The 17,433-nt window shown below is 32.3% G+C and overlaps 1 protein-coding gene across 1 annotated transcript; it reads right to left on the bottom strand.

Moving 5' to 3' along the window:
• Positions 1-2,754: 2,754 nt before the first annotated feature.
• LOC139480901 (neural cell adhesion molecule 1-like) lies at positions 2,755-16,437 on the bottom strand. The gene is made up of 6 exons (XM_071263843.1): positions 16,114-16,437; positions 15,389-15,673; positions 9,064-9,318; positions 8,264-8,545; positions 5,933-6,265; positions 2,755-3,712 (listed from the first exon to the last, which is right to left on the bottom strand). The coding sequence occupies exons 1-6, from the start codon at positions 16,433-16,435 to the stop codon at positions 3,216-3,218; spliced, it is 1,974 nt and encodes a 657-aa protein (XP_071119944.1). The 5' UTR covers positions 16,436-16,437; the 3' UTR covers positions 2,755-3,215.
• Between the last annotated feature and the right edge of the window lie 996 nt (positions 16,438-17,433).

The raw sequence follows: 17,433 nt of genomic DNA, 5'->3' as shown, positions 1-17,433 counted from the left end.
TAGAGGCATGTATCCCCTTTTTGTAATTTTGGTAGTGTAATGCATATTGGAATTCAAATCACAATATTTAAACATGTTAATTATGCAAAACATTTAAAGTCAATATGCCATTACTGAAAATGGATGATCATTCACGGAAATGGGAATCATAAGCCTTATAAAATGCATACCAAATACCATTCACTTATCATAAGAGGTAGACCAAATAATCTGTCTCTTCGTGATTAATTTTGACATTTCATTTTTCTTTTCATTTATTTAGATATTTTTGTGAATGTTCGTGCGCAGCAACAAAAAATATTTAAAAATTGAAAAAAGGTCAAAATTAGGAAATAAGATATATGAAGGGTGAAATATGGACACAGGAGACAGAAAACTTTGAAAGCCAAGACCATGATTGAGGAAAGCAAGAATTATCTATCTTTGTCAAATTTGTCGAAATAGTTTGCTGGCAAACGACCATCATTGTCAATTTCAAAGATATGAGGCATACTTAATTGTATCTGTAATTCTTTATTCCAAAGCCGAAAGGATAGATGCGTTGAAAATATAATATTATTTTTTTTTACAAATGGTGTATTATACTGGCAAAATCTGCAACGACATTTCATGAAAGCAAAAGCTGTATTCATTCTAAACTCATGCTACATGTAGTTGACTTTTAATTGCTTTTCAAGTAGTTATAGTCTCTTATTACTCTTGTTATAATGTGTGCATTTACTATTTTTTAAATTGATAAAAGTATGTGTATTCTGTTGTATCATATACGAATGTTAACAGATGTAAAATACCTTTCAGGTAGAGCCAGGGCTTATTACTTATTCTAACCCAAGGAGCACACATGAGTTACATCAAATACAATTGCAACATGTAAATGACGTCAAAAAGCCTGAAAAACTTCGACAATCTTAAAGAAATAAAACAAAATCACTTCTGCTGGTGATCTGATCAAAGATGACTGTATCCTTTGATTCGGGTTTTGAAAGCGTTAATATTTCTACATTATTAATGTATATTGCGCCCATGTCCAAATTCAGGAGCCACCAGCCTTTGTTAATCTTATATATAAAAAAAGAAGATGTAGTATGCAATAAGAAAACTCTCCACAAGAGACCAAATAACACAGAAATTAACCACTATAGATCACTGTACAGCCTTCAACATTGAACAAAGCCCATACCGCATAGTCAGCTACAAAAGACCCCGAAATGACAATGTAAAACAATTCAAAAGAAAAAACTAACGGCTTAATTTATGTACAAAAAATGAACGAAAAACATATATGTAACACAAAAACAAACGACAACCACAGAATTACAGGCTTCTGACTTGGGACAGGCACATATATATATACATACAGAATGTGGAGGGTTTAAACATGTTAGCGGAATCCTAACTCTCCCCTAACGTTGGACAGTGGTGTAACAGTACAACATGAAAATCAGTTAAAAAGGCTAATCAGATGGATATAAATACAAATACTACAAATACAAGTTGACGTGGCCGGATAGTTATATATCCCAAAAACAAAATGACGTCCATTTTCATTAAACTAGAACACATTATTGTTTAGAGGCCAGTTGAAACACGCCTCCGGATGCGGGATATTCTCTCTGTATTTAAGACCCATCGGTGGCCTCCGGTTGTGTTCCGCTCTTTGGTCAAATTGTTGTCTCTTTGACACATCCCCTATTTCCATCCGCAATTTTATTCATGCAATAAACTGACGCTTCAATTAAAATATTTCATATGCCTGTTCCTTCCTCCTCACCTAGCGGATAAAGAAGTGCTGATGATAAAGGGGGTGGTGGTGGTTTATTTACCCTGTCTACCAACTACTTGATGCCCCTTTTTCTTGTCGACTTGTTTCTTTATTATTATGAGGCTTACTTCATACAGGAACTTCTTAGGAAGAAAGGTAAGAAGTTAGCAATAGCCTTCAACTCAACTTTCCGCTATACAGATGATGTTCTTTCACTAAAAATTCAAAATTTGGTGACTATGTTGAACGCCTCTATCCCATTGAACTATAGATAAAGGATACAACAGATACAGTTAAGTCGCCCTCATATCTTGACTTACATCTAGAAATTGACAATGAGGGTCGGTTGAAAACAAAACTTTACAACAAAAGAGATGATTTCAGCTTTCTAGTTGTGAACTTTCCATTTCTGAGTAGCATCATTCCAGCAGCACCTGCATACGGGGTATATATCTCCTAATTGAAACGATATCCCCGTGCTTGCATTTCTTATCATGCTTTTCTTGATAGAGGGATGCTGCTCACAAGGAAGCTATTAAACCAAAAGTTCTAATGGTGAAGTTGAAATCATCCTTTCGTAAATTCTACGGACGCCATCACGAGTTGGTTGACCGTTTTGGAATAACCGTTTCACAAATGATATCGGATATGTTGCTTACGTCGGAACTACAATTCCCTTCCCTTTCATGAACGTTACCTACCGAAATAGACTATTTACGTTGTGTCGACATGTGTACCATTTATTGTTTGTCTTTTTCAGTTTATTTTCGATTTATGAGTTTGACTGTCCCTCTGTTATCTTTCTCCCTCTTTTATACACAACTTAAATGAAACTTGATGCTGTTAAGATTTATTTTGTAAGGGCTCTGTATGTACCACTTTAACAAGAACAAAACATTGAACAGTGTGAAAGAACAGTAGGACTGGAACTTAAATGACAAACCCACCAGTACATAAATTCAAGACTACAATGGTTACATTATTTAATAAACAAAATAAAAAATAAATATTCGACAACATGTTTGAAGTACCAATAATGTAGATCCAAATTGGACACGTTATAGATAGAAATTTAAAACAGTGACCAGGTACTATCCATAACCAAGTTTCTTGAAGCATCACGAGATGATGTTACACATTTGACAATAGAGAGTGTAACAAAAAACAAGGATGTTAATATGATATACCAGCTTACTAATACGTACAAAATGGCGCATCTGTTTTATTCGTTATCGTTTCTGTTTTGATGTTAATCTACTTGGAAAATTTAATAAAACACAGGGCTACAGACGGTTTTTTTTGTTGAAAATATCATAATTGTTATTATTACTTTTTCTATCTTTCTTTGCAAATATTTTTAAATTTAACTTAAACATAAGGCCTTTTTAATGAATAACTGTTTCGCGTTTCATGTATTGTGCATATAATAACCGGTGCAAAAAAAAATCTGATTTCAAAATTTTAAATTTTCATAAGATCTTTGTATTCCAGTGTTCAAATCGACATCTGCTTTACTAGTATTAAGCTCGAATTTTTCTAAAGACAACGACTCATAATTGTGAACATCGGCTGTACTTTCAATCATTGTACAGTAAGGGTTAAGGTAATCATTCGATTCCCTTGGTACATTTTCATTCGCAGCTGATTCAGCAGATTTGTCACTAGAGTTATCTGACGGCGAGTTATAAATACTTTGTATATCAGCTTGAATTTCTTCTTCATTGTCTTCTTGTCTGATGTCCTCTTCATTGATGGTATGATATCCATTGTTAATGTCTGTCATCTCTATATTTACTTCTGATACTTCATTGTTACCAGTCTGGAGTTGTACCCTTGATAGTTTCTTGCAGTGAAGATGAATGCATATATTGGCGATTACTGATGTAACAAGTATTATAAATGATAATGTTAATATACTAAAGTAAAGGACACTTTTCTTGTTTAAAATATCTGAAATGACAATGATTAATAACCATTTAAGCAAATAAGACCCACAATAATGATATTAATCTTGAATTGTATACTAGTAGTCTACTTTTATTTCTGACCGTTATTTATTAAATTAGATATTTCTTAAGGTAAACTTTTATGGTTCATACACAGATACATATAATTTAAAGTAAACAATATTACTGTATTTTTGAGAATGTTTTCTAAATACAAGCTTAAGTGAACATGGACTGAGTTCTTTTTCTATATATTTTTTTGTTAACCTCTATGTCATTTTGGTCTCTGGTGGAGAGTTGTCTTATTGTCAATCATATCCCATCTTCTGTTGAATGTTTGCCAATAATCTATTCTTCTCGTGATAATGATAATCTTATTCTTGCGCACTTGTGTGAGTGATACTTATTTGATTTTACCTGAAATTAACCAGGGTTTTTGGTTGAATTCATGTTTCTCAGTCTTTATTTTTCTTTGATCGGACTGTGTATTGTTTGTCTTTTCGTCGTAATCGTTTTTTTGCCAAGGCATTGGGAACTTCTTTTCGAGTTATGAGTTTGAATACCCCTTTGGTTTCTTTCGCCTTTCTTTGATGTTTAATTTAAATTTGTCTACATCAGTTGAATCGCCAAATCTTCACATATACTTGTCTAATAATACTGTTGTTTCTACAAATAAATATATAAATGGATATTACCGAAACCTCTTTTTTGGGGGGTAAGGTTCGAGTTATGGCTTATGTTGTGGATATAACTGACACGATATCAAAATTAGGTTCCTTTTGTACTCAACCGAAATGCAAAGCGTTTAAAATGATTGATTGAGAACAGTATTGACTGATTTCCCATTCGACCATTCGGAAACCGTGACTGATATATTACCCTAATGATTTTTAGATTGCCCAATTAAAATAGCCTAAGATGTATTTGATAAAAAAATAAATTGTGTTGTCCAATTCTCTTCTGAGTTCTTATATGATTCGACCGTACTGTGTTTGTTTTGAGTCCCACTGATGAGTCTTATTTAGACGAAAAGCTCAAATGAAGAACCAAATTTTATGCCTGGTATCTTTGATAAGTTTTCACACGTGTTTAACCTGAGTCATCTTTGATACATTTTCAGACTCCTCAGACAAGATCAAGCCATGATTGTGAAATGTGACACGTGTCTTTCTATATAAATCATTATAATAGGACATTTCGTGAAGTGTCAAAACGTCAATGTTAAGGATTCAAAAATAAGCCTGTTACATGTATATTGAGATGTATCTCCCTTTGACAATCGCTCAGACAAACAACATGAGACGCCTTAAGTGACTCGCATGTAACCGGTAACAAATTTCATTAATAGTGACCTAGCTTAATCAAACACGTAGCCAGTAAAACACGGACCGGCAATTGGGAATTAAACAGATCAGAGAGGAAAACACTAAATCAAAGTCAATCATGAAGGTGGATCAAAATACAGATACCTGTTGTTAGTATACAGACCGTTCGTTCGCAACTACATCTTCATCTACATGTAACGAAATAACCACGAGATAAAACAGGAGACGACAGGAAGAAGAACTCCGGAATTATAAGGAAAGATCATGTTTTTTATTAAGACATACGTGCATTAGCTCAGTTAAGCGATCACAAAGCCCGCATATATATATGTTTTTTTAACTGCTTAGGAAATTATCATGCTAGTTAATGTAAATCGATAATAGCAAGTCATCATTTCTTTCTTATATATAGTGTAAGTTATCACAGAAGCAGAGGAAGTTCAGCTGTCGCTTATGCATAGTTTTAATACATTTATAGAAGAGGGACGAAAGATACCAAAAGGGACAGTCAAACTGATAAATCTAAAAAAACTGACAACGTCATGGCTTAAAATGAAAAAGACAACCAGACAAACAACAGTACACATGACACAACATAGAAAACTAAATAATAAACAACACGAACCCAGAAATTACGTTTATTTGATTGGTGTGCATACAGGTCTTTTTTAAAAGATGATTTAGAAAACATTTGAATTTGAAAACTGAAAGACTTGAAGTTGTACATATATTTTTGTTTTGAAAAGACAACACAAGCAATAAAGACATGAAAAAAAAACCTGCAATAAATTTTCAATATGTTCAAACAAATAGTTAGAGAGTAAGGGGTATATAATTTGTGATGATCCCATTTAAACACAACAAAATATACACAAATTCTCAAAATATTTGTTACTTACTTGTATGTTTTAAGCGAAAGCCGCAAAAGGTATTTCCATTTTTATTCCTAACTTGAAGAGTGTAGTATTCAGAATCATCTTGATTGAGGTCATATATTATAAGCGAAAATTTCCATCTAGCTACATGAATATGCATATAGTTACGCACTGTTTCTAGATGTGTTTCAGCGACTTTTATGAAATATTTAGTTGATGAGTTTGTAATATTAACATCAGATGATTTCCAATGAAAGGCTTCATACTTTGGAACGCAATAAACTTCAATAGATATTTCAGCGTTTAGTCCAAGAACACCATATCCATAAAAATCATTCAGAATACATTCTGGTGTTCCTGAAAACAAATATTGAGTGTTTATACATTTATAGATCGATTTTAAATCAAATATCGTCCAAATATCTAGTTAATGTAATTTTCAGGGTAAAACAAATTCTTATGAGAGCAGAAAAATAGACGGTATAAACTCGACATTAAAACCGTTTCCAAAAGGTTTAGACAAAAGCAAAGTTGAATAATGACAACATAAGCCGAAAACACAAATGAAGAGGCACAATATGAAATCAAATTAGTTTCATAAACAGTTAAATTCAAATTACTCTTATTAATTCTATGATGAAATTAGCGCTTTGAACGAGCAAAGTTTATAAAGTGTTATTTAGTTTCTTTGCACTTAATTGACACATTGCTTATTTGCTAAATGTTTTAATTTGAAAAGTTAGATATAAATAAAATACAGAATATGTTTTACCTTTTTTTAAAACTAGTATGTTTGTTTGTTTAGTTAACACATCGATGTCAATATAATGGAATTTTATACAATTGTCATACAAGTGAGAGATTTAGCTAGCTATACAACCAGGTTAAATCCACCATTTTCTACATGAGAAAATGTCTGTACCAAGTCAGGAATATGACAGTTGTTATCCATTTGTTTGATTTGTTTTAGCCATTAATTTAGCCATTTGATTAAGGAATTTCCGATTAGAATTTTCCTCGGAGTTCAGTATTTTTGTGATTTTAATTTTTAGGTGACATTATCAATCACAAAGTAATCTGAAATTCTTATTTAGGAAGTGCAAATGCTGAAAAGCCGTAGTAATGTTTGGCCCTTACGTGTTCTTGTTACAATCCAGAAATTTTGTTTGCTATTTTTAGATTATGCAAGGACTTAGACTAATGGTCGACATTTACGTCAATAATGTATTATTTCTTTTACTTATATTTCTTACTAGGTAGAACTAATGCAAAATTAAATATATTATTCAGATTTTTCAGATTCATCAAAGTTACCATTCACCTTTTTCAGATTATTCAACTGGCACTTATTACTAGTATTCTTTAACTATAAGGGCTTGTAATAACACAAGCAACGCCACATAAGGAGCAGAATCTGCTTACATTCCCGAGCTCATGAGATCACCCCAAGTTTTTGGTGAGGTTCGTGTTACTTAATATTGTGTTTTCAATGTGTTACCCTTTGTACTATTATTTGTCTGTTTGCCTTTTTCTTTTTAAGCCACGATGTTGTCAGTTTATTTTCTATCTATGCGTTTGACTGTCCCTCTGGTATCTTTTGCCCCTCTTTTGCAAACGAATTTTTATGTATTTCATGGAAGATTTTACAGTTAACAAGTTCTTTTACAAAACGAGGTAATGATCCAGAAGGGAGTTTAGTGCAAGTTTCTTCTGCCAAGATCTAAATCCGATTTGATGGTAATCCAGCATACGGAACCGTTATTTTCGGATTGAAAAATGGGTAAAACGATCACTAGTTGTCCCAATATGAATTGATATAAAAAGACAGATTTTTATTTAATTTTTAAAAGGGAAAACTCATTCTTATGAACGCTTTTCAGATGACGCATTACATTGTAACAAAACAAATTGATGTCATAACTCCATGGACAAAAAACAAAATCGGGGTAACAAACTAAAACTGAGGGAAACGCATTAAATATAATTATTAGAATGTATATATCGACAACGGAAAAGTTTCAGCTTTTAGTGACTGATGATTTTTATTTTAAAAGAAATATCGTAATCTTTGTTTAATGAGTTCATCTCACTTGTATGTGTATGTTAGGTCAGACGCAATATCAATGTGGTCTTTTGTTTTTCTGTCGTCAATTCTAAGTTATCAATGACTTTAAGATAAGCGAACGTAGTTTATACTAAATTTTTGTAAAAACTAATCGAGAATATCTTTTTGTTCTCCATATTTCTTATCAAATTATGTAGTAATTTCTACTATTCTACATAAAGATATTATTAAGAAACTTAATTGACATACGCCATTGTTCAACTTAAATTCTACAGCATATCTATTTATACCTTCAAACTCTACGTGTATAGACCCAGTGCTATATAGTCTATGATTATTAGTTATACCGTTTTCTGCTGAACAGATATATGTACCACTTTTACAAAACCATGGTAGACCATTTAGATTAGGTATAAGTAAATAGCCGTTTTGTCTTCCATCTAGATATCGTATATGCTTATTATTGCTTGACCTATGCTCCCATTGTGAGTATTTGTGTATGCCAGGATTACCAGTGGCATTACAAAACAGAGTACCGTTGTAATAATCAATAACAAACACATCTGGAGGATCTGGAAACAAAATACTGTGCATTATTTCACAATAGAAAACAAAAATGTATGACAGTCTACTGGATGAAATAATTGCTACTGGAAATATCGTTTCAATGTTCTATAACAGATTTAAGCAAAAAGTATAAAGATAATAAATCCAAACAATGTAGTGTATGGTCATTCATGAAGACAATTCTTTACATTTAAGAACAAACCGATATAAATGAATATGTTTAATATACTTGCTTTACTATTTACACATGTACATATACTTTCTATTAAAAGAAAATCAATTATTTAATTATATATTTCCAAATGTTTTGATATTTTATTATTACTATCCCGAATTCATTGATACCTTTGTGCCTTGTTTCATATGACTTAAAATAAAAGAAAGGCATTTGATATACCGGTTTGTGGTAATGGCAGTCTGCAAATTCAGTAAAGTAATATGGAGAGCATTCGATGCGCATTTTTTTTAAAACTGTACATTCAACACACACTCTCAATTTTTATATTTCGCAAGAAATACATACACAATATGTCCAATGAGACATTTCCAGATCCTTCATTTTCGTTCTTCATTATTTTACAACTATACAATCCTGTGTCAGTTCTCGTTATGTTGTAAATATACTCCAGTGAAGAACTAAACGATGGTATGTGTTCACCGTCTTTTGACCAAATGACAAAAGGCGCAAATTTCACATCATGTATGCATTCAAATATAACATCAGTTCCTTCTTGTATCACAGAATTAGGATGAACTGCCACAGACACCTTGGGAACATCTACAATATAATGAACGTCGAATGATATGTTTTCATGATAAGTCTGTTGTTGAATTTGATGTGGTTTTACTAACAAATTACAATAAAAATGTCAATCAGAACAACTTTAAAACTTAATAAATAAAACAAATCATATTACATTTGTGCTTAATGAAATTAAAATTATTGAAAATTATTGAAAAGAAATAAATATTTGATTGGGGGTTTAAAATGAGAAGAAAAATAATCAAATGTAAAAATGTTGTATAGAAATAACAAAGGATTGAAGTGAATTATAAGTATCTTTTCTGGTATAAGGAAACAGATTATTTGGGGAAATAAATATATCAAAAATCGCAAAAAAAGTTTGTTTTCCCGAAATGGGTTAAAAGTGGATTGGTGTATATCAACAAATATTGGATAGTGAGGAAAAATATCTGAAACTTTTATTTTAGAAAGGTTAATTAAGTTGGCGACATAAACAAATTGAAGCAAAACATTACTACCTCAGGCATAGATTAACTTAGCTAGCGCTGGATTTGGCAAAAACTTTTAGGAATTTTGGTCCTCAATGCTCTTCAACTTCGTACTTTATTTGGCCTTTTTAAATGTTTTGGATTCGAGCGTCACTGATGAGTCTTTTGTAGTCCTGGTATCTATGATGAGTTTATTTTCAAAAATACAATAATCTATAACACTTTAGTAAATAAAAAATATACGAAGCCAATCGGTATAAATATTTAGAAAAATTAGAATACACATTACATATGTCATGTGTATACGACTTTATACTTTTTAATAGAAAACAAGTTGTAAATTTCAAGATGAGAATTACTTAAATCAGTATATTAGTCCTACAAAGCAGCTTCTATTTAGATGGAAACTATCTGAGAATGATAAATGCAGTTTTTGTAAAAATGAACAAGAAGATTACTTGCAATTCTTTATTACATGTTAATTTTTGAAAGATTTTTGGAAGAAGGTACATTCTTAGCAAAAATGATTTTTTTTAAAAAGGCATTGGCAAAATATATAGTATTTGGATACAAAATATCAGATCAGGAGTATCATGGTTTTAACAACTATTTGACAGTTTAAGGTTTTTGTATTTACAAGTCATACTATGTCTCCATGTTTTTCTTTTTATATATTTTTGAGTATTTTCTTGGATACTCATAAGTATTTCACACAAATAGTTTACTGCAGCTTTGACAGTGATGTAAAATTGTAACAAGTAATCTGAGGAATAGAGAATATTAGTTTGTTGTAGAAAAAAATAATTATTAGTATCGATTTGTTTATTAGAACTTAATTAATAAAGTATCTTTATCGTAGTCTTCTTGAACCGTTAGAATGCTAAAATGCGACTCGACAATTTGAAAAGTATAAACTACAATATACTTGTATACAGGTGCCCAAACGCTAAGGGCTTAATTTAAAAAACATTCCATTTAATTTTATAAGAAAATGATCTATGCATGGACTTATTTTCTAAAGACTGGTAATAATTTAAAAACCAAGACATATGTACTTAATATAAGAATATATGGTATTAAAAATTTTCATTCCAAAATAATCTTTTTTTCTGTCTTTCACATTTAACAGTAAATGTCTCTCTTGTCATTGCCCAAGACAGTTGGAATTCAGAGGGAAACTGTATGTTGTCTTTTGAGATATTGACAATGTTTACGGCATTAGGACAGTAAAAAATCGATACGCATAAAAAGGACAACATACAGTTTTCTACAATGAATATGAGTCAGAACAAATGATCAAGTCGAAAATAAGGTAGATGGTTGAAACTTTGTACAACTATTAAGTTCATGGCCATATGAGGTAATGACATGATTGATTTATTTTTATCGGTATTCTCAAAATTCGCAAAAACAAAGTTATTAAAATTGATAACCACTGTTTTAACAGACATCTAAACATGTTGCGGGTCTAAGCTAGATATTCAGTTTCCATTAAATTTTTCTTGGAGTTCGATATTTTTGTTTTACACTTAGAATTATGAAAAGTTTTTAAATCTGCTTTGAACTACCAGGAGAAGCGTTTTATAACAGCCTGTAAATTTTTTTTTGATATTCTGTAAGCGTTTTTTTCTAGAAGAGTTAAGGATAGCTCCAAGAGTAAAACATACTCTATGAAAGATCATGTCCTGTCAGTTATATCTGTATAACAGAACCCTAGCAACAACCCTTTCAAAGGTCTGTTGGTGGCCTGTTAAATCCAAAATGTGTGTCCCTATCTGATATAGCATTGTTTCAAGTGACACTAAAAAGTTCCCAGCCATCACCCTTTGCATACCACCTTACAGAACCTACATATGGCGTTAATCATTAAAAGTTCCTCGGCCTGGATTACTTTAAAAAATATTTACCACTAAAATTTACGATGACATCAACCAATCTAACAAAATCATCATTGATATATTATTTAACTTTCATAATTAAAACTATTAAGTATTGTTCAATATTTACGAGTCCGGTATACAAAAACTTTCGATGTAATAACCTTTTACCTTAATTATGCTAAAAAAAGGGAACAGTACTATACCAATGTTTGAAATTCATAAATCAATTAAGAGAAAACAAATCCGGGTTTCAAACTAAAACTGAGACAAACACATCAAATATAATAGGAAAACAACGAAACAACAGAAACACCAAAGTGCAACCAACAAAGAACGACAATGCAACAAACATAAAAACCAACTATGAGATAATAATTGTCATTTTCCTGACTTTGAATAGGAATTTGAAGAAAAAATGGTGGGTTGAACCTGGTTTTGTGGCAAGCAAAACCTTCCGCTTTTATTGCAATATTAAATATAACACTAAAATGGCAACATTAAATGACAGGACTACACTACAAATAAAAGGAAGAACATTCAGGACAGATAAATACACAAATTAACAATACAATAGAGATTTACGACAGGCTAATTGTTATCAAAGGTACCAGGCTTATACTTTGATACGACAGACGCGTGTTTCGTCTACAAAAGACTGAATTTGTGTTGTCGACTATCTATATTTCGATTGAACGAAAAAAAAAAAAATTTGTTGACTTTCGCAAAAACGTTTTAATTTATCGTAATGTGGAGCAATATATATATATATATATCTGAGATGAAATATATCATGTAGCAATAGCAAATTTACAAATATATTTCTCAAGAAGAAAGGCATTACACTAGATTAGATCATATTTGATAGTACTATTGACAAATTTCGATTTAAATTTCAAACTATACTGTACAAACCGACCGTGCGAGCGCTTTATAGCATTAATAATGCACCTTATCCATGCTGATATTTCGGGAGGGGATTGGGTTAACGGAAGAAGAAAAAATCAGATAAATGAAAAAGATTAAGACTGAAAATAATCAATTATACAGTTGTAAAGCCCCAGTCCCACTAGACCACGATCGCACCACGCTCACCACGATCTAAAATAAATTCAGATCGTGGTGAGGTCGCGGTATGAGCGGCATGAAAATGTAAATTTCCGTTGCTTTCACGATGCTACTACGTCCTCATTACGCTTCTACAACGATCCCGCTACGATTATACCACGTTCTCACCGCGCTTATTCTGCGACCTTACTACGCTTATCAAGATCTCTTTCTACGCTCATCACGTTCTCACTACGACCATACCACGAGTTATCCGATTGCAACACGATATTACTGCGATTATAGCACGTTCTCACCACAATTACACTACGTTCATACCGCGATCTTACTACATTCTCAGCAATACCGTCAATATTGTGTTTCATATCAATATAGTTCCATTCCTTCTATTTCTGATTAAAACGAAGATTTCTCGGAAACAATACAGCCATGCTACCAAAATCTACTAGAACACGTGGGCGTGGTGGTAGGGGTTGATGTAGAGGCAGAGGGAGCAAAGTATGAACGCCATACTTAACTCCAAATAGTACACAAGAAACTAAAATTAAAAATAGCACAAGACTAACAAAGGCCAGAGGCTCCTGCCTTGGGACAGACGCAAAAATAGTGGGGTTAAACATGTTTGTGAGATTCCAACCCTCCCCCTTTACCTCTAGCCAATGAAGAAAAGTAGATGCATAACAATATGCACATTAAAATTCAGTTCAAGAGAATTCCGAGTCTGATGTCAGAAGATGTGACTAAAGAAAATAAACAAAATGACAATAATACATAAATAAAAACATAAAATTGAGAATGGAAATGGGGAATGTGCCAAAGAGACAACAACCCGACCATAGAAAAAAACAACAGCAGAAGGTCACCAACAGGTCTTCAATGTAGCGAGAAATTCCAGCACCCGGAGGCGTCCTTCAACTGGCCCCTAAACAAATATATACTAGTACAGTGATAATGAACGCCATACTAATTTCCAAATTGTACACAAGAAACTAAAATTAAAATAATACAGGACTAACAAAGGCCAGAGGCTCCTGACTTGGGACAGGCGCAAAAATGCGGCGGGGTTAAACATGTTTGTGAGATCTAAAAAAACAGACTACTAGCAGTTAACTGACATGCCAGCTCCAGACTTCAATTAAACTGATACTATACACATACGTATAAGTAGTATAATACTTGTCATCAAGAGATGTCGGAACGACCAATCAAACTTAAATTACAACCTATTGCTGGTCCATAAAGCTCAAATGACGATATTTTAGTGACGATAGCAGAGATGACACAGATGTGTCAATTTATACAGGAAGATGTGGTATGAGTGCCAATGAGACAACTCTCCATCAACGTAAAAATCTATAAAAGTAAACCATTATAGGCCAAGGTACGGCCTTCAATACGGAGCCTTGGCTCACACCGAACAGTACGCTATAAAGGGCCCCAAAAATACTAATGTTAAACCATTTAAACGGGAAAAACCAACGGTCTTCTCTATATAAAAACTAGAAGCATGGTTGAGCCGTAAGAGCAAATTCAAACAAACAAAATCTAGGGAGGTTTTTTTTATATATTTTATGTGAAAATGACAATAAAAATGATGGTCGTAGTGTGAACGTAGTAAGGTAGTGAGAAGAGCGTGATAAGGACGGCAAGGGCGTGCTAGAATCGTACTATGGTCGTGAACAGCGTGGTAAAGTCGTAGTGGAAGCGTAGTTGGGTCGCGGTGAGAACGTGATGGTCGTAGTAAGGTCGTGATAACGTCGCTGTGAGATCGTAGCTCAATCTCTCCGAATAGAATCACGCTTTCGCTACGCTCTAGCTACGATTGTACAGCGACCTTTGCGATCTTACTACGATCTTAGTGCGCTCTCACTCTGCTTCTACTACGACCTAATTTCGCCACGACCGCACCACGATTGTTTTGAACATGTTCAAAGTTGGCCACGCTCTTCACGATCTTGAAGACCTCACCACGATCGTGGTGCGACCTTACTGCGACCTACACGATCGTACCACGATCATCAAAATTTGCATTTCTTTCACAGATCGTAGTGCGATCGTGGCCTAGTGGGACTGGGGTAACATTTAGATAAACATGCTGAACGAAAAAATGATTTTACAAACTACAAAAAAAAAAGTTTCATGTGCATGTCTCAAATGAACTGGCATTTCCCTATATCAACAAAGAATGCGAAAAAAAACAACGTAAAGTTATGATCGGCAGTAAATTCTTTTAGTATTAAGACGATAAGAATAGAGTTGCTGCTTTGTAATGAAGATTTATATGAATTAATGTATTTTAAGATATAACATCGAAAACAAAAATGGACAAGGGGAAATGTTAAAAAGTTAAATAAATCATCAAGATAATAACATAATCAGACTCCATGGAAAATAAGACTATGCTCGATTTTAAGCTTAACGTATTTAAGAGACATTTGTCTGTTGTTGAATGTAATAGGTTCACATTTAGATGACATGTTGTTTTTGTCGTTTACCATATAGCCTTAATTCACGTTTGTTTAATCTCCCGCTGTGATATATCATTTTGCTGTGAATTGACGTAGAGGAAATATGAAAAAATTAATCCTTGTATTCATAATTCAAATCTGTAAATAAAGACTTTTCTTTATAATGTAAAAGACAATTATATTATAAAATATCAACACTTACAATCAATATTCAAAGTTATATTTTGTCTCAAGGGTGTCTTCTGATATCTACTTTCAGCTTGGCATATATATACTCGATAATCAAATGTCCGGTCTGGTGTGATGGTATACTCCAGCGAGTCAGAGGAATTGTCCGATGTTAATACTTCATCATTAAAGATCCAGGATAACGTTTCCTTGGGATTTCCACTAATCACTCGACATATCAGATCGAGAGGTATTGATTCAATCCCATGAAGTAATTGTTTGGAATCGGTGTTCGGTACTGTTAGATTTTTAGGCAATTCTATAAAAAGTAACAATAATTATCATTACACATAAGCTATTGTTCTTATTACCTGGTTGTAAATGCTAAACTAATACGAAGAGATGGAAACTAACAAAGAATTCAATGAATAGTATTTTAAAAGACGCAAACAGCAAAGTTCGTAACAAAAGAACTCAATAAATGTGGTGAATCCAGGAATTCAGGATAATGAGCTTAGAATAAGATAAAAAAAAATGTATTTTTTATTTTCTTATATACACACTACTGTCTTGCATAATTCTTTAAACTTAGTATTTTTTTTTAAATGAAAGTGTCCGTCATAACTGGCAGGCAGGTCGGTTTAAATTTTAAAATTTTCTTTAGCAACAATAATTATTACTTTACAATATTTCTCTATTTTTTTTATTTCAAATCTTTAAGTATAAACATTATCAAATACAGAAATAAACTTTACAAACCAATTTTACTCAATTTCACTGAGAAGCTTTGAAATCCTTGGTCACCTCTTGTTTCACACCCATAATTTCCTACTACACAGTCCTCAGCCATATTGATTTTAAGCATAGCTTCAAAGGAATCGTTACTAAATACACTGTACTTTTTACAGCACGAAATTTTGGGACTAATATCATATTTTTCGTCTGTAATTATTGTTTGATCCTTTGTCCATAAGACAATTCCCACAGGGTGATTTAAGTGGCATATAAGAGTAACATTTTCTCCATCTCTGAAGTGTATTGTTGTTTGACCGATCACCGCGACACATAATTCTGTAAGCATAAATAAAGAATTCAACGGCAGATTATTTATTAAAATTAACTACTATAAGGAGTAAATTATAAAGACTGTTATAATACACTTGTTACAAACCATCTACGACATTATTCCGTAATAAAAAAATAAATGAAGTATGCAAGATCTGTTCTTATGAAAATGAGAGGCGAAGATACCAAAGGGACAATAAATTCAAAAGTCTGACAATGCCATGGTAAAAAATGAAACAAGCATACAGACAAACATTTATGACTCATAAGATAGCTATGAAGCCTTAATAAACAAGACGAATAAAATGGTGAGCGAGATGGTGTATCAAATACCTTGGTTTTAATTTTTATCAAAAGTAAGTTATACGGTCTTGTTATACAAATGTTAGATTTTCTTAATGAAAATAAAGATAATAAATGTTTAATTTCAAATTCCGACATAAAAGTTATACAATGAATAACAACTATTTACAAAAAAAACAATAGTTGAGAATCAAACATCTTACCATTATTAAACATGTAAGAGCATGTAACGTTAATCGAGGTGAATATCGAATATAATGACATGAATACGCAGTTTTATTCACTATCGACATCGTATAGAAAAAACTTTTTTAAAATAGGGGTACAGCAGTAAACATTGGTTGCACTTTTATTTTTAGATGTCGTTTGTTCGTAATCAGAGTCAAACGCCTCAGTTTCTCACCTTCACCGACAATGATAAATATTTTTGCAAATCGGATTCTAAATATTCCAGGATAAATATCTCAGCTTCGTTTTAGGTCATAGAAATCAGAATTTAAATGAAAAATCAAATTGAAGAGCATTTTTAATTTTGTTCTGGATTTTTTAAAATCAAATTGTTCAATTTAGAACAAACAAGCTTGCGTCTTTACCAACAGTTCTACCAAAATCAATCAAATATTTCACAATAAAGAAGTTATAAGATCTCTAAATATTATGTTTAAATGACTTATTCTACATAAATAATTTTACTGAACTTTGATAGTTAAT

The sequence above is a fragment of the Mytilus edulis genome, chromosome 7 (assembly GCF_963676685.1).
Source record: "Mytilus edulis chromosome 7, xbMytEdul2.2, whole genome shotgun sequence".
NCBI classification, from domain to species: Eukaryota; Metazoa; Mollusca; class Bivalvia; order Mytilida; family Mytilidae; genus Mytilus; species Mytilus edulis.
This window is presented reverse-complemented; position numbering and strand designations above follow the sequence as displayed.